This window comes from Daphnia pulicaria, chromosome 6 (assembly GCF_021234035.1).
Source record: "Daphnia pulicaria isolate SC F1-1A chromosome 6, SC_F0-13Bv2, whole genome shotgun sequence".
Taxonomy (NCBI): Eukaryota; Metazoa; Arthropoda; class Branchiopoda; order Diplostraca; family Daphniidae; genus Daphnia; species Daphnia pulicaria.
This window is the reverse complement of record NC_060918.1, coordinates 13,734,666-13,756,950: the sequence shown is the minus strand read 5'-3', so window position 1 is coordinate 13,756,950 and position 22,285 is coordinate 13,734,666. Positions and strand designations below refer to the sequence as shown.

Here is a 22,285-nt window from a genome sequence, read left to right as displayed (position 1 = left end):
AAGGAAGTCGGTCACAGCATTTTTATAAAAACACAATAGAGAAAAATAATTGATTTAGAAATTCAGCAGAAATGCATCAACCTAATGATAAATACACTCATCTTCGCTCATCTTCTGATATTCCCAATTCGGCTCTTAAAAGATTGTTAAGCCATTCTTCACCAAGCAAAGAAACTATGTTTTCTGTACTAGTAGGAATTCTGTTGTTCAAGGAAGTCGAGGATATCTCAGTGCAATTCTGTAAGTCTAAAATATCTTTAACCGCAATTTTTTCTTCTGATAAATAATTTAATTGTGGCCTGTAGCTCTCTAAAGATAAATCTTTCCCTGCAGAAGAACTAGAAGATGGAACAGAAGTGAGAGACATTTCTGCCAACTGTCTCCACAACTGTTGTTCGCGTACTTGAACACGGTTTATTAAATCAGTAGCTGTTTTATGAATGTTACTTTCATTTCCCTCAGATTTCCTAAGTAATGGAGGAGTAACTCTTTCACTTCTGGTTTCAAAATCAAGTTTGGATTTCATGTTTTTGAAAATAGCTTTTCCACTACCATTAATACTGTAATTCTTTCCAAGCCACTTGAGATCATCTTCACTCAAATACTCTTTGTTTGACACTTCCCCATTTCCATTTTGGCCCAAATTTTCAGAAATTGAAATCCTGTTCTCTGGAATGTGCACTTTTGATTGAGTGCCTCTGCTTTCTCCAGAAGATATCATTTCTTCAGATCCAAGAATATGATCTTGTCTTTTAACAAGATTACTTGTTTTGACTGCATAGCTGTTTTGACTTGAAGAACTGCTGAGCATTGCTCTTGTATTTTTCATTTTCATAAGATGTTTGGAAGTTTCTGAAGCATGATTTGTGTGTGAAGATTGACTGAGCATGTAATCAAGATCGCATTTGGCATTATCCATTGCTTTCTGCAGACTTCTCTGACTAACAAACTGGAAAAAATAGAAAACAACTCTGGTAAATTATGGTCATACAAATCAATTGGAAATAAATATCAATTATACCTTCATCGAGTGTGCACTAACACTATTGCTACTAACACACTTTCGAGTCAAAATTTCACAGTGTATAGCTCTAGTTTTAGTAGATAAAATATCTCCATTGGAGATATGCATTTTTCCAGCTGTCCTTTCGGTATTTCCGATATTCTCATAGGATTCTTGGTTTGTTTTTGTTGACTTGACTTGTGACTTTGTTGTGGTAGAGACTGGTTGTTGTTTTGTTGGATATAAACAAGCAACATTGCCGGAATGTTTTTATCAAGAACAAAAAAAAAACAACGGCAAGTCGGCAACGCCAGCAGTAGACTACACTACCTCTAGCAGACTAAAAAAACATTGTGAAAAAAAAAAACAGTTCGTGATTTTATAATTAGACAGTTTTTTTTTATTATTATGAAATAAATATAATCACCATGTCAAATAAAACATGTTAAGGCTTTGGAAAAATTTCTGTAAAGGCGAGTAAAAATATAAAATTGCATCTACGGACACTAATTGATTGATAACATAACCCTGTATATCCTGTAGATTTCCGACAGTTGTATGTCGGTAGTTCTGCAAATGTTGAGGCAACAAACATCAACTGTAGTTCCATTCCTTCGATATCGGATTACGAGGGTCGGAATTCCTGCATCAGCCCTAATCAAGAGACATTAAATGTTGCAACATCAACTAAAGATGAACATTATCTTGGGTGTGAACAGAAGTCTGCAGATTCCAATAATTACCGAAGGCCTTATTTCAAGTGGAACGTGACAAAATCAATATTTCTTGAAATATGTGGCTTGGTAAGAACAAATTCAATTATTTTACTCATCAAACTCAATTATTTTAATTGAGTGTTTCTTCTTTCTTGTGAAAATTGTTTACAACATATAAAGCTAATATCATGCAAAACTTGTATGTAGAGTTCAGCTGTTGCCTTGGGCTGGGAGTGTGGACGATTCAAGCAAAAACAAAGCAGACTATCTTGTGTTGATTATTCAGCAATTTTGGTGAGATTGCTATCAATCAGAGCCTTACCTTCAATAAATACAGGAGTTAGGCTATCAATAAATGATGCACCCCCAAAGTCCAATGTGTCATACACTGATGTCCTTGCCAAAAACACTACAATTGAGGCTTCTGACAAATATGTTAATACCACAACTTCTCATGTTCCATCTCTTTCAGAAGAAATCCATGAGGTAATATCTGCTTATATTTTTATCTTTAAGCTGAATAATCTTTAATCGGCGTTTTTTTTTATAAAATTAGACCATGGAAGAGATGTTGAAAAATCTTGAAACAAGTAACAATCTTGGCTTAGCTGAATGGCAAAACTCAGTGGGAGTAGAACTTTTAAACTCAGCCAAGAAGAAAGAATTGTCAGAGTATGACCATCTAATCAAGATTTCTAAAACCGACCGTTTTTCCGCTTACCAGAAAGAAGCATTTAATTGTTTTCTAGAATCTAGGAGATTGGGCAGTGTCAAGGGAGCATACAATTTAGGCATCTGCTATGAACAAGGCATAGGTACTTCCCAAAATGTAGAGAAGGTATTTCAACACAGATCATGCATCTTTAAAATGTTTAATCTAATGAAACTACATGTAACTTTCACAGGCTTTCACATATTATGAGGAAGCAGCCAGAAAAAATCATCCAGCTGCACAATATAACTTAGGTTTGCTGCTTTATCGACGGTACTTGAACAATGAAAAGTCAAAAGAGAGTGATCTCTCCGACGCCTTTTCACATTTACATCAAGCTGCTAATCACGGCTTAGAAGAAGCTCGTTCTGCCCTTACCATTCTCACCATTGAGCTAGCTAATCAAGATGTGAGAAATGTCACAACCATATTACCAGCTCGAGCCGACGAGAAAAATTTGCTCTGTGAAGTTAGTAAACACGAATTATCTATTCGCAAAGCCTTTAGTGAGCCCCACAGCTTCAACTGTTACCATGTAAACCATAAATCTGAAATAATCAACTTTGAATTTAAGAAGGGCTCGGTAAATTTTTACTTTGGAGATTAAGTCTCCAAAAGTTTCCCATTCTCCATTCTTGATTTCTTTCTGTTAATGTCGAGATTTACGTGGTTTCTACGAGTCTGTACCTTTGCCCAATTTATTGACGATAAACTTCATAAAATCACATTAGATGTATGGGCATACACCTAACGGGTAGCGGCGATGTATTTACTGTATAACACATGATTCAATTTGCTCTGCCTTTGTATTATAATTACTTTCAAAAAGATTGTCGAAAGTGCAAGGCGGGGAAAAATAAAAGTGCATCGATTCAACAATGGGTTAATGACTAGAATTAATGTACTTGGAAAATGAAATCGCTGATCTCTCTTTTCGCAATACAAATGATAAATCTGACGATCACTCGCACGCCAGTTTGCCATCAAAACTGCTCAGTGCAACGGCGAAGGCTTGCACGGCGCACATTGGATAGCGGAAATCCATGGTAAAAACGTCTTCCGCCACACGACCGAATTGCATTACGATGTAATCAGCTGTAAATGAGTTTGAACAAGATTAGAATAATTCAATTTCCATATTTTAAGTTCAATACCATCGTCCTCATGGACCAGCTGGAAATTCTTCACCGACGCCTGAGTAACTCGTCCATGAAAGTTGAGCACATATGACTGAGTATCGTCGTTCCATACAGGGGTTTTGTTGTGAAGCTGCAGAAGGTCATCACTCATCTTTCGCTTCCACCGATCTATCACAAAATATCAAGTCAACGACATTAATAAAAACAAGACGAGGCCAAGCAGTTTTTTGTGAGTTTTGTACTCACATAAATAAAATCATATAAAAGACAAAACAAATATTGTAAGTACAAGTAATTTCAAAGCAATGCACGAAAATCTGACTTACCAATAATCCCTTCATGCTCTACTGAAGGACAAATATCAACACGCTGCTGCTCGATGGACATAGCTGGAATAATAATGGTCATTTTTCTTGGACCCTTGAATCCAAGTACGTTAGTATCCTATTGGGTAAAAAATAAAGTCATAAGTGAAAGTTCAAAAACGATTATAAATGTCAGATTCCTTACATAGATAATTGCGGCAAGTTCTTGGCGACTACTGTATTTGTGTCCGTCATCGTAGAGGGTGAAATGAGTGCCGAAAACATTTGAACGAAGTTTGGCTGCAAACGCTTCTCCACCACGAGAGAGATCGGTTGGATCTGTTGATATTATGTAATTGCTTGTTGCGCTTTTCTTTCGTTTCCGTCCAGCAAGAAGAAAAATCTTTTTGCCGTCTTCGCGTTCAAGGTGTAGAAAATAAGTTGGATACAGCCCGCGATCCATTCCCTTCCGATCACGAGTAATGCGGCATTTCATCTGAGATTCTTTGGGAGCAGCCTTGAAAACAAATTGGTCCAAATTCTCCTGAATATCGTTAAGTTGTGAGGATCCACTTATAATGCCGGAGCCTTGTCTATAATTTAAATGATCCTATTGAAAGATAAAGTTGTTGAAATCATATTAATTATTTAGGTTTTATATCAAAGTTTGTCAGGCCAATAAAACAAAACCAATTACATGAGATGGAGAATTGTTGCTTTCAATGGGCGTAGAAAGGGGACGTGGTCGTTTTTTCTCTTTGTGTGGTTCCTTACGAAGGTAAGGTCTAGATTCTTGGTCCTCTTCTGTTTCAGTTTCAGGCTCTGAAATGTCGGCTGAAACAGGTGATAAACTAAAACTTCGAAATTGGCTAGCTAATTTGTTAGAATCCATGGGTGGTACCGCAGTAGTCTGATCATCATCATAATCTGATGACTGACCAACAACAGGTAGCACTTGGACGGCAGTTAATACACTTGAATTGTGATCATCAATATCTGCATGACAAAAAAAATTAGAAACTGCTGGAACACTTGGTATCTATATTCTAGTAACCTGTATTTGATTTTCCAGATCTTGCAGATCTGCTGGATAGAGGCCGGAGCTGTGATGCATGAATCAGTGCTGGCTGCTGACGTTTTGCTTTTTGTCTTTGCTCCACCAATTGGCGCTACAAATACACATATTTAGAAATGAAAATTTACAATGTGTATGGTGTTTTACCTGCTGATCTAATTTCTTCTGTCTCCATGCAGTGCTATTAGATGAAGAGGCTTCCATCATATCAGGCTTTTCCATTACTTCACCATCAATAAATATGAAGGTTTGATTAAATTAAGGTAGTTGTACCAAGAATTTAGTTCACAGGGAATATCTATTTAGTGACACAATATACTGTTTCAGATGAAAAGCTAATCACATTATCAAGCTACCTTAATTTAGGGTATTAGTGTAATGTTTTCTTTACTGTTTCCTAGGTAACCTGGATTCAAAGGGATGGGAATAATAGCAGAGCACATCTTTTGTGTTTATTAAGGTTTAGGTGGTATCAAAAAAGTGTAAATGATGTAATGAAACAATTAAACCAAATGAAAACCATGTTTCCTTTTTGAATCAATTTAAACTAATCACTATCAATAACTGCAGTGCTAGAAGAAAAAGCGAACACGACAGACAATATGCAATTCTTTGGAGAGGTCTAAAGAAATCGAATGAGAAAGTGCATTGCACATCTTGCGCCATATTTACCTTATTCATACGGTGGCGTGATTGAATATTCCAACAGAAAAAGAGAGTACTGCAACAAGGCAGCAGGTGTACATACCAATTCGTTACGAAAACGAAACACGAATGCTTTTGTGCTCTAAGAAAACTTGAGAGAGGAAAGAACTGTTGTGGATCGGCTACCGTTACCATAGTAACGGATTGTAGACCCGGCGTATTCGAAACCAGTTACAAATACAATAAACAAACAAATATATTCCACGCAAGTCACGATACATCATGTTTATTTCACTCACACAAAACTTACAAAAATTCGTATCGTGCCGATTTCTTTTGTTTTGTTTTCTAATTAATTTTCAATTTATAAAATTGTCGTCGATTTTATTTTTCAACACTTCAGCAACAATCATTTTTCAACCGCTTTTTTTTCTCGGTGCCGCTTTTAACCTCTTCATTTCTCCTAAGAGCTAAAATGAAATAACAATAGCGTATTATTTTTAATTTTTGATAGATCAAGGCAATTTGTATTAATTATTTGGACTTACTAACGAGACCACTGCCAATTTCTTTTGACGGGCCAATTTCTTGACACTCTTGTAGCACTGATATGTTGAAAGTCAACGCAGCAATTCGATTGAAAAATCGGTCAACATTCAATCCCAACTTTGATGAAACGCACTAAATATAAAATCATTCTAAATATAGTTGCAAATTAGAATTCTTTTATTGAAACTTAACTTACCCAGTATTCTGCTTGCAGCGCACGAGCCATTCGTGTCGCCTGATCTTCTACGTGCTTGTAGGCAGCTTCCGACTACATTGGGAAAATCAAATAATAACGAGAAGATGAAACGTGATGAGACTGTATTAATTTACTTTTTAGTGAGCGGCGAAAAAATCAATAACTAAAGCAGTGGCTATATCTTACCAGCAAATCCCTTTTGGTCCCGACCAAAAACACGAGAGGACGAACCGTATTAGCCTTCAGCGCATCTTCCAACCAAGCCGGGCAAGATGACAGCGAATACAGATTGGTCAGATCGAATACAACAACAATTGCTAAGCAGAAATCAAAAGAAAGAAAACAAAAATTATACGCCTGTGACGTTAAATGTCGAGAGATTTACCGTGAGCGCCACGATAATACGAAGAAGCGATGCATTTAAACCTCTCTTGCCCAGCAGTGTCCCATCTAAAATAGAGAATCGCTGATTGTAAAACTTTACAAAATAACACCATAGATAAACAAGAGCGAGCTTACATTTGTAAATTAAACGGCACTTGTAGAACATCAAATCTTTCCACTTCAAAATCGACTCCTATTGTTGCCTTGTAATTTTGGTCGAAAACGCTGTGACAGAATCTAAGAATGGCAATAAACATGGTGATTTTTACGATCCTCAAACAAATTTAAAATAAAAATTTTTGGTTAAATACCGATTAACGAGACAAGATTTTCCCACTGCCACATTTCCTAAAACAATTACTTTGGATATTTTCAAGCCCGTGGTTATCAACCGATTGGAAATGCATGCGGATTTCACTTCTGGGCGGAAATCGGGTCCTGAATAAGGCGTACAGGATGGCAAATAGGCGGGCGGAAGCTTGAAGATTTGTCGGTCATTGGGAGCTTTATCTAGCAGCATCTTTTTTTTTAGATAAAGTTTAAATTACTTGACAGTCAGATTAATAAGATAAATTAGTACATCTTATTCAAAAGATAGAATTGATTCTTTCTTTTTATTTTGATGTACTTTTGACTTACTTTTAGAGTAGCAGATCGAGACTGACGCATTAAAACTTGGGAGAGATGACGTCAAAAATGATTGAGAATATGAGCACGTCAATATGTTTCGTTGAACCAAAGAAACCAAAGAAAAAGTCTTGTTGTGAAGTTGGGAACCGAATAAAGTTTGAAAATTGTTCAGCTGCAGTATGGTGACTAAGGGTTGGGTGGCAATGTTGTGATAACTCGCACGCTCGATGTTGCCTAGCAACGGGACTTTTGGCTACGGGCGTTTATATAGATAGAATTTATAGAATTCAAAAAGGTTTCCAACAAGTTTCCCAACATAGTCAAGAAATTAAAGTAGGCCTACTCTGAGTTGCGTTTTAAGTTCCTCCACGAGTAATTTGATGTGTTGAATAAAGTTTATGCAACGTCAACATTTTGAGTACCGGTACGTCGGTTTGAATCGAATCAATTACACCGGAAATGTAAAAAAAAAAAAAATCTTGATTCACCAAAAGACCATTGATAATTATTAATCGTATAAAAAGAAAAGCACAAGAGATTTTCAAAAAGTTGTGGCTTTGTTAAATGCCACAACGACATTTATTATAAAATCGCAAGGTGAACTGGCGGTGTTCTTACAGACGTTTCATTACAACACGATAATAAAGCTTATTGCACGGCAAGGTAGGCTCTACATTGGCAAGTCGTTGCGCAGCTCAGACTTGACTCTATTTTTTCTTTTTAGAGGCGATTGCATAATGCAAAAGCTTTTCCTATTTAGCCACGATGACAAGCTAATAACGATCGTTGAAATGCTGAATTTCACAGAGGAGGCCGCTGGAGACGTCGATGTAAATTCTTTTCGTGCCAACGTGTTTAATGAGTTTCATTAGTCCGGGCACGTCGACAGTGTCGAACGGTCCACTCCAAATGGTCAGCGTGCTGTCTTCAACCTGTAAAAGGACTCGTTATCTCATCATACCATATTCGTCGAAATGAGAAATTTACATTTTTCGCGTGATTTAACATTTAATATGTAATCACTTTGGCATAATCAGGTTTAAACTCAAGAACAGAGAAAGCGGTAAAAGAAATGATGTGCTGATTGCCATCGAAATCAAAACAAAAGAACTGGGACAGGGTACGGTAGTATACGTATACGCACTAGCTGACTTGGATCAGATTATCCTTTCCCTTTGGCTGGCTTATTTCAAATCACGTTAGAGAGAAAGTTAGAGTTTGGCAGGATTTCATGATGATTACTATGCATGTACGGTATTCATCTCATATGTTGCCCCACTAACCTTATGGGCAGCTTGGCCATGACTGAAAGTTACTATAGATAGCCATACGTTAGATAGCCATAATGCGTTGCATGCACCAAGTCACAATATTAAAATGCAAGACCACGTTTGATTGTTAGAAGTCAAATTCAGCTTTAAAAAATATTGTTATATCGAATTAGATATGGTGTCGCGTACCTGTTCCAGTAACCATATAATGCTGCGCTGAGACTCTGGCGTGGTACATAAACCAGCCCGAATGGGAAAGGTCACCGGCTGGCGGATTTGAGCCGCTCTGAGAGCATCACGCAATTGGATCATGTGGTTCATTGTGTACGAACCTTCGTTGATGATCTGCAGCGGCCATGAAGACACATCAGGACCATACCTTTTAGGCGAAAGGAAAGTTAGCGTGACGATTAAGTGGAACTAGAAAAAAAAAATAATAAATTCGAAGAAATAAACCTGGTTGTCCATCCAACGGAGAGAACAGCATCAGGAAAGTAGCTCTTTGTCAGATTCAGAAATCGCCTTGCATCTGAAAAAGAAAAACACATTTTATTCTTGAAAATGATGAATATCTACAATTTAGAAATCACTTGTACTATACAACATTATAAATATACCGAAACGTCCAGTGTCATGGGCTTTTAGAGAAATCAGAAAAGTAGAATAAATGTAAAGTGAAATTGGAATTGTAAAAATGAAATGAATTATTCTAAATACGCTTAAGTACTGGCTGTTGAAATTCTCACCCAGTGGCTTTGTGGTTGCATTGACGGGCCCCTGGATAATGTCCGCGTTTAGCCAAAGTGGTGCGTAAATCTTTGTGAGTCAATAAAAGTTACCGTGCTGAGTCAGTATAATAACGAATAAAATTTGGCCGTTTGATTGTCAGACAATAAATCGGCACATATAAATAATACCTTGTTAGCTCGCGTTTTTATGGTCCTGAGTGATAACTCGACTGCTTCCATGTCTTTGAAATCTAGCTTGATTCCCTTTGGCGTTCTGCTGCTCAGCGTAGTGTCAAGAAATTCTTCTAAACTCAAATCCGATGATTTAAAAGGCGGATGAGCCATGATTGGCAGAAACTTTCCTTCGCGACCAGTTACGATCCCCATAGACACATCCGCTTCAATCATCATGTCAGTTCCTATTTTCAAAAAACGTTTAAAAATTTTTCCAAATTTTATAATCATCAAATATCTCGTGAAATCTAAAATCGGAAACTTTACCGAATAAAATCATCGTTTCGCTACTAACATTTCATTAGTTTCACAAATTAGTTTTTATTTAATCAAATTAAATTTTGAAATGATTAAAAATTGTGTTAGGTTTGGATTTCCCTAAATTCTTCCATTTAACTTGCAATTTTGAGTGAGTTATCATTAGTAATAAATGATTAAATACCCACCTTGAAGTGTCTGGCTGAGCTGGGCCTTACTGTTGACTCCATGTCCCCACTTGACTCGCGAAAGATCCGACTGTATTTGAGGAAAGAATTTGGCCACTGACGGTATTGTCACTCCATCGTTGCCGTGGATATATGATGCGCTTTTGACTTGAGTAATAAACAACAAAATCATTGTCCAACCAACCGCTTTGATCGACAACATGGAAGGCAGGCAAATAAAAGTGACACTTGAGCATTGGTAGCGCGACATCCTACTATAGGGCATATATAGAGTATTGTAGAAAGTGCACAAAGTACTCGATGCAATCGCAAATCACGCTGTTGTAAACGAAGTGACGTTGTTGTATTCAAGAGCTGCTGCTGTCTTTGCCAGCAACTCGGAGTCGACTGAGGACTTTCTAGCCATTACCCACCAGGTATTTTCTTCAAAACGTAAAATAATAAATAAAGTGAAAAAAAAAAAGAAAAAACACTTTCTTTACTCTGACGGTTTGTGCATGACTAGAATTCGGTTTGCAGGTAGTTGATTGGTCAAAAGAGAAAGAGAGAGTGAAAGCGGCTGGATGTCCAGGGGGGCCATTCTTTAGCCCACAGCTAAATCAAGTTCGTGGTCACATAACATCGCATACGTAGATATAAGCTCAAACCCTCGTTATTACTTGTGCTCAAGAATACCAAAACCTAGGGCTATATATACCACGGCGAAGAAAGTTTGTTCGAACCTACCCGGGAGTGTAGAAAATTTGGCTTCATTATTATTATTTATGTTAGCCTATAAAAATTCCCCGTGGTGGAAAACACACTTGTTTCAAAACAATTTGGAAAAAATTTGCCCTTAGGTGTTGGAGGAGAAGGTTATTCGTTCCATCACCTTCCCATATTTCGGATAGCAACCAAAAAAATAACAATATTAGTGTTGAATTGAATTTTATCAAAAATCGGCAGAACTAAAAGTGAATAATACGAGGTCAATTGTTGAGATGAACATTAATAAAATTTTTAAATGCAATATATTTCGAACGATTTCAAATGCAGTATACGACACTAGAAAACTGCCGTTGAAGGCACAACAAAAAAATCGAGTGTGGCCTGTTCTCCGTGCCAATTTTACACGTATTGTAGAAAATGCTGAGATTTGATTTGATTTCACGTTGTAAAAAAAAAAAGATAATAAATACTGTATAACTTCCATTCGTTTAAATAGCCGTTGAACGTGTTTCATTCGCTATTGCTGGTTATGCGAATTGATGTTCCATGGAAGGAATGAAGTCGCGCACGACAAATACGTCAGCAAAGCAAAAAAACTTGGATTAGACGAAGTTCGTCCATTATTTCGCCCAAAACCCAAAAGATATTCACCCATCGAGTACGCTGCTCTGTAACGGGACATTCGACAACGCAATCCGCTGTGGACGTCGATGTACTGCAGAAAAATGAAACCACCACCATCGTCATTATCAGAGTTACTTATTGAAAACACAACTATTTTAAATATCTATTCCTTACAATGAACTCTTTGCCGATCGCGTCTATGAAATCCAACAGCCCAAATACATCAACTTCGTCGCCATAGGAACTCCAAATTGTCACTGTACTTCCCGGTATCTAAACACAACAAAGACAAAATTAGGCATATTTTTTTTTTTAAAGATCGCCATTGATTGAATTTATCGTTAATATGCTATGCAAATTGCGAACATACTTCTCTCAGAAGCCATAAAATATTCTGTCGAGATTCCAAATTTGCTACGAGTCCGGCTCGAACGGGAAATGTTACTGGGGCAGTTACTTGAGCTGCTATTAGGGCGTCTCTCATATTCCGACATTGATCAAGAGTATAATAACCTTCTTTGGCGAGTCTATAGTCATTGTACAACCAAATAATTAATTTATACTTTTCCAGTCAAGGTCATAAAATGATGCAATACTTACTTTGTCGTCCAGCCCGCGCTGATGACTGCAGTTGGAAAGTAGTATTTGGTAAGGCTCAGAAATAACTGGGCGTCTATAGGATTTGAAGTAGAATCCACTGGTCCTTTGATAATGTCAGCGTTTAACCAAAGAGGTACCCGGATCTAGTGTAGTTAAAATCATGAAAGAAAATTCATGAATGAACTTGGAATTATTATAAAGCTATCAGCAATAATGGCTTACTTTATGTTCTCTCGTTTTGACTATCTGGAGAGCTCGTTCGAGTACTTCGACGCTTTTAAAATCCAATTTGATTCCCTTGTAATAGGCTTCGTCTAGGACTTCGTCTGTTAGCATCAATCCGACAGGTGGAAAAAATTAAGTTCAATCATTAATACACTAAACAATTTACGCGCTTATTGGTAAAAGTAACACCATATGTGTTAAACTTATTGCTATTGCGCTTTATTTTTTTATTTTATAATGAGAGATATGGAATAAAACATTACCTAAAAAGTCTTCAAGCGACAAGTCACTTGCCGAAATTGGCGGGTGTGCCATAATTGGCCTGTCTTCAGAATGCGGATCGCTTTTCAACTTTCCCAGCGAAACGTCTGCTTCAAGCATCATTGCACTGCCTTGTGTCAACATAAAAAAAGAACTGTGTTAATCAATTTCAAGAATTTTGAAAAAATAAATAAATAAAACATTCCGATTATCAACTGCGAAAATAGCTCAGGAATTGAAAACAGATAGGGTTTGGCAGTTTCCCAACTGAATTTCCATCCTGGGCAAAAATACGCTTCAGAGGATAAGTTAGGATAAATCAAGAAAATTAGAGTCTGTCAAAGATTTTGAACACAGGTCAACTTTGAAAGCCCGAAGCCCCGTGGTGATGATTGTATACCCCGTGTATGACCACCAGCTAGGCATTCCGTTCTCACGTCAGCTCACAAAAGAAGATAAACTCAACTGCTTTGCGGAAAAGGGATTTCGTTTTATCGGTGCTGTAAAGAACTCACAGTCACAGAGAACCATGTCCAATAATAGTCTGCGATGACCATCATCGCCTCGAGTCGCGTATTAATTGGTATTTCTTAAGGGACTATATATTTAGTTGTTTGTTAATTCAGAAAGCGTCAGGCTGACCACTGAACAAGAATCGCCCCCCTCCCCATATACGTATACAAAGAAATTGCGCAATGGGAAAAAACTATGGAGCGGGACATTTTTGGACTGGGTAGGAATTCAAGGTGCTTTTCTTTTTGAATATGTGCAGACTATTATTAGAAGAACCAAGAACTAGAATGACGGTATGGCCAAGATCTAATTTGCATAGCATGCATCATTAATCAATTGTTTGAGCTCGACAACTACTTATTACCTCTTAGTGCACGTCTCAGCTTCTTTCGGTTGTCTACTGCATGAGCCCACGTCACTTGGGTAAAATCCGTTCCGACTTCCGGGTTGATGTTTGACACCGACGGGAAAGCGCGGCCAGATATTTGCGAATTTCTTTCAATATTATCCATTGTGAGGTTGCTCATATTACCTGATAAAAATAAAAATTTGAATAATAAGTAACGGTGTGTGGTAAACTTGGCGTACGGTAGAATAAAATTGGGTCTAGTTCAACCGCAAACGGTTAAAGTGGCACAATTTAATATTTGATATCTGATGAAACTCTCATTTCAGCCCAAAATTTGGTTTGAGAGCATGACAGTGTTTTTGTATAGGTAAACCGTGCCGTTACAAAGTTGTTTCATTGAAATACCAACCGAGTTCATAGACTGGAGATGCACTGGCACCACTGAAAATCCAACTTGCCAATATCATAACTTGAACTGAACGATGCGACATTGTGACCAACTTTGAACACAGCTTGGAGTATACAATTATGGTACACGATGGATTTCACTTAAATAATCTGCTTCTGCGCTCCATTGTTGTATTGTCAGAACTTTGTCAACCCCAAAGATGGAGAAAAAGCCAGTCGTGTTTTGTCTCTTATCCAAAATAACTGCCAGAGAGCCTCCGAGCATATGCGACTACCAATGTGTGCACCACTTGATCAACTGGACTCCAGTCTCTACATTCTGTACTCTGTAGGTCTGTAGGTTTATAGACCCTAGTGGCTAGTGGATGCCTTCTGAATGAGGAAGGACCCCAAAGTCCATCCTACATTTTCAAGATTTTTCAAAAGAAAAGGGAATGTAAACTTTGTTCTCACCGTTCTTTGGAGGTCAGCTGTCCTACAAGAATTAGGACAAGGGGGCGTTGACCTACATAAAAAACTTAAGCATTTCAACTTCGAGTGAGGGTGTACAATTTTCCCTGCGAGCGGGTTATTTAAAGCGGTTGAACTTTGTTTAACACTTCCTTATCAAGCCGGTGATGAAGGTGATGAAAAATAAGGGAAAGAAAATGGGTTGAAATTCAGAAATATTTTAGACCGGCTTCGACTTCAAAGTAACAGCTGATTTTATAATTCAATCAAGACATTCGGTAAGCGCATGCGTCGTCATAGCGGTAAAAATATGTGTACTGTTACACAGAAAATATGATACAGACGTGGATAATAGGTCTCCATGCAACACCGCAATGTTAGACCGTGTTAGGGCAACATCTTAAAAAAAATATATGTATTTGACCACCCAGCACATGGGTATTGGCATGAGCGGGAATGAGCAGAAGAAGAGTTTCTGAAAAACCGTAATATTTTTTGACCATCAGTTGACCAGTGGTACACGCAGTCTTATTCGGTCTTATATTGTTGATGTGTTAATGTATTGTTGCAAGCATATGCTCTGGATGCCTGCCCTATATATTTTGGCAACACGCATGCAATTTTTTTGCTTCACAATTTTTTTCCGAGATAGAAATATCTTGCATCTGTCAAATAGTTGTCAATAATTATGAATACACATTAGGCTAATTCATGAATTTGAATTTTAACTCGCAGTATTATTACCCCAGAAGCTATATAATTGATTATGTCTTGATTATTCGTTGAATATACATCAAACAGGAAGAAGGAAACAATGAGTAGATCCGTTGGGGAACAAGGTTTGAAATCAAACTTCCCCGTTGGCATCCGATAGAGATCGATAGGGTTCAAACCAAACACAGACAAAATCGTGACAAAATCAATGTGATAATCGTATTTTATGAATAAATCAAAGTCGGGTGAAACGAGTTTTGTTTAACTGTAAAAGTCACCCACCTGTTGCTCTCCTTATTAAACTCGGATATTTTCGTGATACTTGCTTATCCTTTTTTTTTTTTACAATGTCGCCTTTTTATTACTTCTTTTCTTTTTTTTTTAATTCTCCCCGTCCTTGACGCTGAGTCATGTTACAAGTTCTAAAATTGGTTGGAACTTGGAACCACCTTTAAACCCTGGCGTTTGGTTCCGGAGGTAGCGGCGTTCCATGGGCGAGGAATCCTAACAGACCCCACGTCCCAAACTCTTTGCATGTTAATTGTTGCCATATTCCTGTCTACTTTTCCGTCAAATTTTCATCCTCTATAGTTAAAAGACGTAAAACAATCACATCCCCATACGGCGCCGGCTATTTCTTGTTTGAATATCTTGCATCTATACCAAACTAAATCAGATGGTACTCTGGGGCTGCGCCCAGTTGAATCAAAATTACAACGTAAACGACATTTGAACACACACACACACACACAAGATAAATAAATAAATAAAGCCGTTGGCTACACTCGATGCCCTTTAATTATTCAAAATAAGTTGCGAGGGGGAAAAGACAACCCCAAATAGATCTGGTTATAAGAACAAGCTTTGAAATGAACCCCCGCAGACGCAGTGAAACTTGAAAGTGATCATCTAACCAAAGACCAAATCTGTGTAACAGTGTTGACTTATGAATAAACAAATGTCGGAAAACGAGTTTCTGTTTGAGAAAATTAAAGCAAAAAATCAACTTTTAATTCATGACCAATTTTATTACACAAGTGATTGGAATCATCATTATGAAAATGCAAAGGCCTATATAGCCTTCCCGGCTACAAACACCGCATCCGAGATTTTGCTCCGCAGGAATTGCATTGTGCCCACAATAATTATACCAAAAAGTCATTCCCAGAATGAAAACGGTCAACTTCGATGTGACATAATGAATCATTCCACCACTCACATCCCAAAATAGCAACAATTTTGGCGAAGCAAACAAAAACGCCTTTAGAAAAAAGAAACACGATTTAATTCTGTGACTGACGTGGAATAGAAAATAGATCGCTAAACCATGTACAGTACCACAGAAGATAGAAATGTTCCCTGATAAAACGGAAGCATTTTTTTTTTGTTTAAGATTTAATAGATGTAGAAGTGCACTAATGCTGTCGTTGACGATTTGTCATCACTTGCGAGATTTGGCCCTTTTGGCAGAAGCCACCTTTCTCTTTCTTTCTTCTTCTTCCTCTTCGCGCAATAGACGCTCCTGTTCCAGATCTTCCAAAATACCTAGAAAACAAAGAGAACTTGTGAATTTGAACTGAGAAAATCGATAAATCAAACTTGATTACCAATTTTGGTACTGATACACTCTTCTTTCATCTGCTGAGCAAAGCTTGATTCCATGCATTCATCTTCGTCGTCACTCTCGATACGGTATCTATTAAATTATCTGTTAACATACTGTGCTGAAAGAAAACAAAAAAAAGATTTGTTAGCGTACCTGTTCCTGTTATAACCAAAAATGTCCTGAATGTGCTTGGAATAATCTTCCGCTTCATCAGGACCGTCGTCGATGAAGTCATCCAGTTCGGAATCTTCTTCTTCGTCACTTTCCATAGACCCTTTAATGATAAAATTAATATTATCGTGCAATTCGACACCAAAAACATGTTAAAATGAATACTTTTGTAGCCCCGATCAACAGGGCGAATATCTCTGTAAGGTGGGAAAGGTCGACTTGGTCCAGCTGGAGGTTTGGCGAGTGTTTTCCCTTTTCCTTGTGGAACTCTTGACAACTGAGGTGGTGGTAGAGCCTTGGGCGGTGGGCCTTTCATTTGGGGAGGCCCTGGTTTATTTTGAATCACTTTTGAGACTCCTGGGCGCTGTCCAATAATTGGTTTCGCAACAGTGCTTTTTTGGTCATCAGCTCGCATAATCGGTTTATTGATCGAACTCGTATTAGGAGTCGGGTTAAGAGTTTTTCCATTCATGAAGGATGGCATTTTCACTGGCTCTTTGGAAGGAATCACTTTAGTTGGTGGTTTTTCTTTACTTTTCGCAGGTACAGCAGGTACAGCAGAATTGTCAGGAGTAGGCCTAATAGGGGGTAATTTTCCTTCTTTGCGTAGTTGACGGTCTCGTTCCTCCTCTTTCCTCCTCATGAGATCTTCTTTTTCTTTCTTGGTCATTAGTCTATTGGATTCTGGTTCTTTTTTTTCAGGAATATCCAATTTCTTTTCAAGCTTTAATGGTTCGTGCTGCTTTGCGGCAGCTAATTTCAAGATCTGATCAAAACTAAGGGAGGCCTCTGGTGGAAGACCCTTGGGTCGAACCTTTTTGGAGACATCTCTATCGTTATTACGTGACTTATTATCAACTTTCAATAACTCATCAACTTTTTCTTTCGACATTATAGGCTTGTTGATGCGTTTTTTTCGATGGGGTGTACCTTCTGCCTCTTCAATTTTGTCAAGAGCATTTTTCACCCTATCCTGTAATTAAAACAATTTCAGGTTTACATTGGAAGTGTTAAAAATAAAGATTATTTCTAAACTTACCTTGGCATTTCTCAATTCTTTATGAGTTCTCCCTCTTTGTGTGTTACCATTTGAAGTATCTGTGCTACTATACTTGTCAATAAGTTTTTTATATGCTGCAGATGCTTCGTGGGAAACATAGCCGTAATCATCTTCATCTGGTTGAACATCAAGTCCTTTGTACAAGAAAGAAATGTTGTTGGCATAATGTTAACAAAGGAAAACTAAATGTATGGATCTTACCAGCAGCTGTAACAGCTGTATTTAATGAATTCTTAGCTTCATCCAATACTGCCTTGTTACCACTTTTCGTTCTTTTCAACATAGCTTGGACTCTAGCATTGGACTTCCGATCCTGGGCACGCAACGACAGCAATACCTGGAAACATACACAACATTCTAGAACATTCTTTTGTTTGATTATTTATTAAAATACCTCTTTCTTTTTCTTTTCTTCCATCCTTTTTTGTTTCTCTTCATGATCTTTTCGAGCTAAGAAAGCACGAATGCCATCAGATTGAACCCCCGAGCGAGGAATTTTTTTCGAGGCCGATACTTGAGTACTGTATCTTTTGACTTGAACCTAATAAAATTTTTAGTAAAATTACGGATAACGTGAGATATGTGAGAAATGATGTACCGCTTCCTTTGCTTGTTCTTCATTTTGTTTTGCAAGATCTAGTAAATAACTAAAGTCCATTCCACTAAAAGCACGACTACTGCTTGACCCAAAATCAGATGACGTCTGCCACACAAGACATCCACATCAAATCTGAAATCTGAATGAGAGAAACTGCTGTTGATGAAACTAAGATATTATAACCTCCCAAAACTATTTGCGTTGCTATTGATTGAATTGAAATTATATTATTTAAAATGCTTGTAATTTAAAATTCTTTTTTCTCATATTAAAATTTATATTTTTAAATGTTGTAACCAGCTTTTCGGTTACGGCAATATTGTTTACACTTACACAGTGTTTTGTTGCAACGCTGTCCTGTTGTTGGATAAATTGTTTTCTTCATCTCCATCAATTTTTGCTTTATTAACTCTTCTTTTGTGAAATTAAAGAATAATTCGATCTTGCCAGCAGTCATCGATACTTTTCTAATTCATTTGTGGGACATCTGTAAACTTGCTTGGAAATTTTTCCTATTATGTGTTGAGTTTGACAGGTACACAATACTCCCTAAGGCCATGTCAAAAGAGTTCAAGGCCTAATAATGGATGTAATTTTGGATTTGCTAGTTGTTGATTTATGACAGCTTATATTGTTTGAATATTTGATGAATGAATGCATTTGGCATTCCAAACTGTTTGCAATATGCTTGTTCTACATTTCATTATTGTTTTCTTATAGAATGGTGATCCAGAGTCTAAACAATCGAGCAGCGTTTCGCTCACAAGGATCTGGCATGACTCCTAAAGAGCTTTCAGAGAATGATGACTTGGCTACTGGACTTGTTCTGGACCCTTTTCTTGGTTTCTCCACTCACAAGATGAATCTCCGGTTTGTCTCTCTCTCTCTTTTATGTTAATGTGAAGGTGTTTTGAAATTGCTTTTTCAATCAATTTATCCCATTTGTAATATAGTTATAGGCCACCCAAAGCCAACAGAGAAGAATTAAAGCAAGCTGTCATAGATTTCATTGAACATCAAGATTATGAGAAAGCCTACAAGCAACTGACATCTAGTGATTATGTCTGGAATTTCCTTTCTAACAAGAACAAGCAACAACAAATGAATGTCAAAGAACATGTAAGACTAATTAATCAGTAAGAAATGTTGTTGGCTACCATTTAATAAACTACTCAATTTTTAGATTGTTCGATATTTGGGGATGTTCCATGAATCAGCAGGCTTCACTATTCAAGCTTGTTACAGATACTCTATGGAGGGACAAAAGGGAGCAAAACTTTGCACTACAAAAAAGTGGCAAGTTCTCTATTAATTTCAAAAATATAATATTTTGTAGAATCACAATGAGAAAAAAAATCTTAAAATAATAGTCTTTGTATTTTAGGTATAAAAATGAGCAAATTACTTTATTAATGGGATGTATAGCTGAATTGAGTCCTGATGAAGAAGCTCAACTATTGCACCCTGGAAAAAATGATTTTTCTGTAATGTACAGTTGTCGCAAAAATTGTGCACAACTTTGGCTTGGACCAGCAGCATTTATCAATCATGATTGTCGTTCTAACTGCAAGGTTTCAAGTTTTATCCATTAATTAGTAATTCGGTCAGCTTTAATGTGTCATGTTTAATTTTGTGTATATTTCTTTCTCGATAGTTTGTTGCCACTGGCCGTGGAACTGCCTGTGTTCGAATATTGCGAGATATTGAGGCTGGTGAAGAGATCACTTGTTTTTATGGCGAAGATTTTTTTGGTGACAACAACTGCTTCTGTGAATGTGAAACTTGCGAACGGCGTGGGACTGGTGCGTTTGCTAAAAATAAGAAAAACACTCCCGAAGCTGCCACTAAAGAAGAGCGTTACCGCCTCCGTGAAACACATTTAAGATTGAGTCGTGTGAAAAAGCAGACGGACAAAGAGCCGGCGGCGACAGCAACGAGTCGCTCCTCATCTTCTCGAAATGCAACTACTCCCGTACGATTAGAAGATAGAGAGACTGTGTCCAGACCTCTAGACGTAAAAGAGCTCCGGCGAAAAGGCCTCACCAGGTATGTTTAAAGTTTTAGTGAAAGAATTTATTATTTTCTGCTGTGTTTTACTGTAATCTTTTTTACTGGTCATCAGGTACGATGCTGAATTATTGGTTGCTCAAGGTTACGCTATGTGTAACGAGGGAAAAACCAACAGCGAAGAGAGTGCTGGCAGCAGTAGCAGTACTAGTAGCCGCCACGACACGAAAGTTCCTGTCACCACACGTGTAGGTGCCAAACGTCGTCGACGATTACAAACTGGAAAGGAAGTTAATGGAACAAGTAGTATAGCAAGTACTACGCATCAAAATGTTACTAGTGTCAGCGTTGATGATAAGAAACCAACTACTGGAACAGTGAGAAGCCTACGTTCCCGCACGGTTCGTAGTGCTCCAGCTGATGTGGTTCAACCTACCGTTGTGGCGGATTCTGAACCTGTTAGTAACGCTGCTAGTAACGATGGTGCACGATCTGGAATGCGTTTAAGAAACAAGAAAACTCTTGAAACTGCATCACCAACCGAATCATCTGCAGTAAGCTCCCCTGTTGCCACGCCGGAAGCAGAAGGCGTCAGTCGCGGGAGTGACGTTTACGAATTCAACGATATCGAACACGAAAATGGAGTCCAAACGGAAAGTTTGCCAGCATTAGAAAAAGAAATTCCCGTCGAGGTGAGAAAAGAACGCTCTGCTACTCCGCCTCCGCCATCTTCTCGTGAACTTGCATCTCACCAGCCTGCGTTGATGACGTCACCAGGCGGACGTCTCAAACTGACGCTTAGGATGAAGCGCAGTCCTGTTTTAGACGAAGTCATTGAATCTGGTAGTAGTATGGGTGGTAGCCACCTGCATCAACAGAATATGATCCATCCAGTATATGAAGTCCTTCGAGTTGAAGGATTGGAAATGGAACCTGAAAACGAACAGGAACCACCTCACAAAAGCCGAACGCGTCGGACACAAAGACGTAGGTCCCCTTCAGTAGCCGCCGAACCGTCGCGGATGGGAGTGTTGCCGACCACTAAACGATTAAGACTGATATTTGGCAATGAATCGCACACTATCGATCTACCTCCCACGAACTTTTCCTCGGTTGAATGACCTCATTTTCATCTACTAAGTGACCGATAATTGGCCTGACAACTATTTACTAGATTCGACAGTTTATGAAATCGAGTGATAAATCAGCCGAAAAAAAAATAAGGAAATGAACAAGTTCGATATCATTTATTCACAATCTGTACTCACACATTCACCTTGATCTATTTAAATGTCTTTTTCCGTTTATCAGCCATTATATTTCCGGATTCCAACGTGACTAGTTGTATCCTCATAAGGCCTACAGATATTTGTCGGCCTCTCGCATTTGACCATCTTTTTTAAGTGTTGAGTCACGCGATTTTAACATATTTTCTTGCGCAGCAGTTCTCTATTTTTGTTTCCCCCTTCAAATTAAAATTAGTGCAGATAGGATTTTGTCTTGATATCATTTTGCGCGTTCTAGCCCTTCCCCGATTCCCCTCTCTTCCAGTTCTGTTCTGTTCTGTTCCTAATGTCCTTCCTTCCTCGTCTAATATTATACTTAAAATTTTTAAAACAACCGAAATTCTGCCCCTGCATGTGTTCACTTTTTGGATCCCCAGTAACACTTTTGATGAGCGGATTATTAGTGGATTACCACCAACTGAAGGTAGCAGCCCAACCGTATTGGTTGAGTTTGCTCATTGTTCGATGAAGAGCTAAGACTTTCCAGACGTTCCGTTCTTTTCAATCTCATTGGGTTCCCTGTTTCGCCCCATTATTGATGGTAGTATCTATTGAAGAGTATGATGACGTTGAATACAATTGTGGACGCTAGAAGTCGGGCTCAATAGAAATCAACTAAGGGATCCGGTTCCAACTACGCAGTTGTGAAATGGATGAAACATCCTTTTTCAG

The 22,285-nt window shown here is 38.0% G+C and overlaps 8 protein-coding genes across 13 annotated transcripts; 2 read left to right on the top strand and 6 right to left on the bottom strand.

Moving 5' to 3' along the window:
• Positions 1 to 15: 15 nt before the first annotated feature.
• LOC124343954 lies at positions 16 to 1,162 on the bottom strand. Its single transcript, XM_046797335.1, has 2 exons — positions 1,022 to 1,162; positions 16 to 949 (listed from the first exon to the last, which is right to left on the bottom strand). Exons 1-2 carry the CDS (start codon positions 1,130 to 1,132, stop codon positions 98 to 100), a joined length of 963 nt encoding a protein of 320 aa, XP_046653291.1. The 5' UTR covers positions 1,133 to 1,162; the 3' UTR covers positions 16 to 97.
• A 199-nt stretch (positions 1,163 to 1,361) lies between these two features.
• On the top strand, positions 1,362 to 3,193 carry LOC124343950. Its single transcript, XM_046797330.1, has 5 exons — positions 1,362 to 1,476; positions 1,547 to 1,806; positions 1,927 to 2,205; positions 2,276 to 2,557; positions 2,625 to 3,193. The coding sequence occupies exons 1-5, from the start codon at positions 1,446 to 1,448 to the stop codon at positions 3,036 to 3,038; spliced, it is 1,266 nt and encodes a 421-aa protein (XP_046653286.1). The 5' UTR covers positions 1,362 to 1,445; the 3' UTR covers positions 3,039 to 3,193.
• A 25-nt stretch (positions 3,194 to 3,218) lies between these two features.
• On the bottom strand, positions 3,219 to 5,776 carry LOC124343949 (protein king tubby-like). 4 transcript variants are annotated; one of them, XM_046797327.1, is made up of 9 exons: positions 5,623 to 5,776; positions 5,307 to 5,356; positions 5,098 to 5,248; positions 4,930 to 5,044; positions 4,573 to 4,871; positions 4,081 to 4,485; positions 3,897 to 4,014; positions 3,586 to 3,738; positions 3,219 to 3,526 (listed from the first exon to the last, which is right to left on the bottom strand). In XM_046797327.1, exons 3-9 carry the CDS (start codon positions 5,170 to 5,172, stop codon positions 3,393 to 3,395), a joined length of 1,299 nt encoding a protein of 432 aa, XP_046653283.1. In that variant the 5' UTR covers positions 5,173 to 5,248; positions 5,307 to 5,356; positions 5,623 to 5,776; the 3' UTR covers positions 3,219 to 3,392. The 4 variants fall into 4 exon arrangements, with proteins under 4 accessions (XP_046653283.1, XP_046653284.1, XP_046653285.1 ...); XM_046797328.1 differs by lacking the exon at positions 5,307 to 5,356; XM_046797329.1 differs by lacking the exon at positions 5,307 to 5,356 and having other exon boundaries at positions 5,098 to 5,183.
• Positions 5,777 to 5,865: 89 nt separating this feature from the next.
• LOC124343955 (ras-related protein Rab-34-like) lies at positions 5,866 to 7,706 on the bottom strand. Its single transcript, XM_046797336.1, has 8 exons — positions 7,364 to 7,706; positions 7,036 to 7,244; positions 6,860 to 6,961; positions 6,726 to 6,790; positions 6,527 to 6,657; positions 6,341 to 6,412; positions 6,144 to 6,276; positions 5,866 to 6,065 (listed from the first exon to the last, which is right to left on the bottom strand). The coding sequence occupies exons 1-8, from the start codon at positions 7,391 to 7,393 to the stop codon at positions 5,995 to 5,997; spliced, it is 813 nt and encodes a 270-aa protein (XP_046653292.1). The 5' UTR covers positions 7,394 to 7,706; the 3' UTR covers positions 5,866 to 5,994.
• Positions 7,707 to 7,892: 186 nt separating this feature from the next.
• Positions 7,893 to 10,447, bottom strand: LOC124343953 (protein FAM151B-like). The gene is made up of 6 exons (XM_046797334.1): positions 10,034 to 10,447; positions 9,543 to 9,772; positions 9,372 to 9,441; positions 9,082 to 9,154; positions 8,815 to 9,004; positions 7,893 to 8,286 (listed from the first exon to the last, which is right to left on the bottom strand). The coding sequence occupies exons 1-6, from the start codon at positions 10,296 to 10,298 to the stop codon at positions 8,128 to 8,130; spliced, it is 987 nt and encodes a 328-aa protein (XP_046653290.1). The 5' UTR covers positions 10,299 to 10,447; the 3' UTR covers positions 7,893 to 8,127.
• A 577-nt stretch (positions 10,448 to 11,024) lies between these two features.
• Positions 11,025 to 14,381, bottom strand: LOC124343951 (protein FAM151B-like). Of its 3 annotated transcripts, XM_046797333.1 has the most exons (9): positions 13,723 to 14,032; positions 13,329 to 13,496; positions 12,454 to 12,582; positions 12,188 to 12,291; positions 11,966 to 12,108; positions 11,736 to 11,892; positions 11,540 to 11,638; positions 11,393 to 11,456; positions 11,025 to 11,264 (listed from the first exon to the last, which is right to left on the bottom strand). In XM_046797333.1, exons 1-9 carry the CDS (start codon positions 13,802 to 13,804, stop codon positions 11,230 to 11,232), a joined length of 981 nt encoding a protein of 326 aa, XP_046653289.1. In that variant the 5' UTR covers positions 13,805 to 14,032; the 3' UTR covers positions 11,025 to 11,229. The 3 variants fall into 3 exon arrangements, with proteins under 3 accessions (XP_046653289.1, XP_046653288.1, XP_046653287.1); XM_046797332.1 differs by lacking the exon at positions 13,723 to 14,032 and adding an exon at positions 14,175 to 14,381 and having other exon boundaries at positions 11,025 to 11,456; XM_046797331.1 differs by having other exon boundaries at positions 11,025 to 11,456; positions 13,723 to 14,031.
• Positions 14,382 to 15,874: 1,493 nt separating this feature from the next.
• Positions 15,875 to 18,479, bottom strand: LOC124342261 (protein SPT2 homolog). Its single transcript, XM_046795226.1, has 8 exons — positions 18,321 to 18,479; positions 18,117 to 18,263; positions 17,924 to 18,059; positions 17,702 to 17,856; positions 16,828 to 17,635; positions 16,645 to 16,765; positions 16,493 to 16,581; positions 15,875 to 16,430 (listed from the first exon to the last, which is right to left on the bottom strand). Exons 1-8 carry the CDS (start codon positions 18,378 to 18,380, stop codon positions 16,327 to 16,329), a joined length of 1,620 nt encoding a protein of 539 aa, XP_046651182.1. The 5' UTR covers positions 18,381 to 18,479; the 3' UTR covers positions 15,875 to 16,326.
• A 175-nt stretch (positions 18,480 to 18,654) lies between these two features.
• On the top strand, positions 18,655 to 22,207 carry LOC124342260 (histone-lysine N-methyltransferase Suv4-20-like). Its single transcript, XM_046795225.1, has 7 exons — positions 18,655 to 18,855; positions 19,041 to 19,190; positions 19,274 to 19,439; positions 19,504 to 19,616; positions 19,705 to 19,891; positions 19,975 to 20,366; positions 20,443 to 22,207. Exons 2-7 carry the CDS (start codon positions 19,042 to 19,044, stop codon positions 21,446 to 21,448), a joined length of 2,013 nt encoding a protein of 670 aa, XP_046651181.1. The 5' UTR covers positions 18,655 to 18,855; position 19,041; the 3' UTR covers positions 21,449 to 22,207.
• The last annotated feature ends 78 nt before the right edge of the window (positions 22,208 to 22,285 follow it).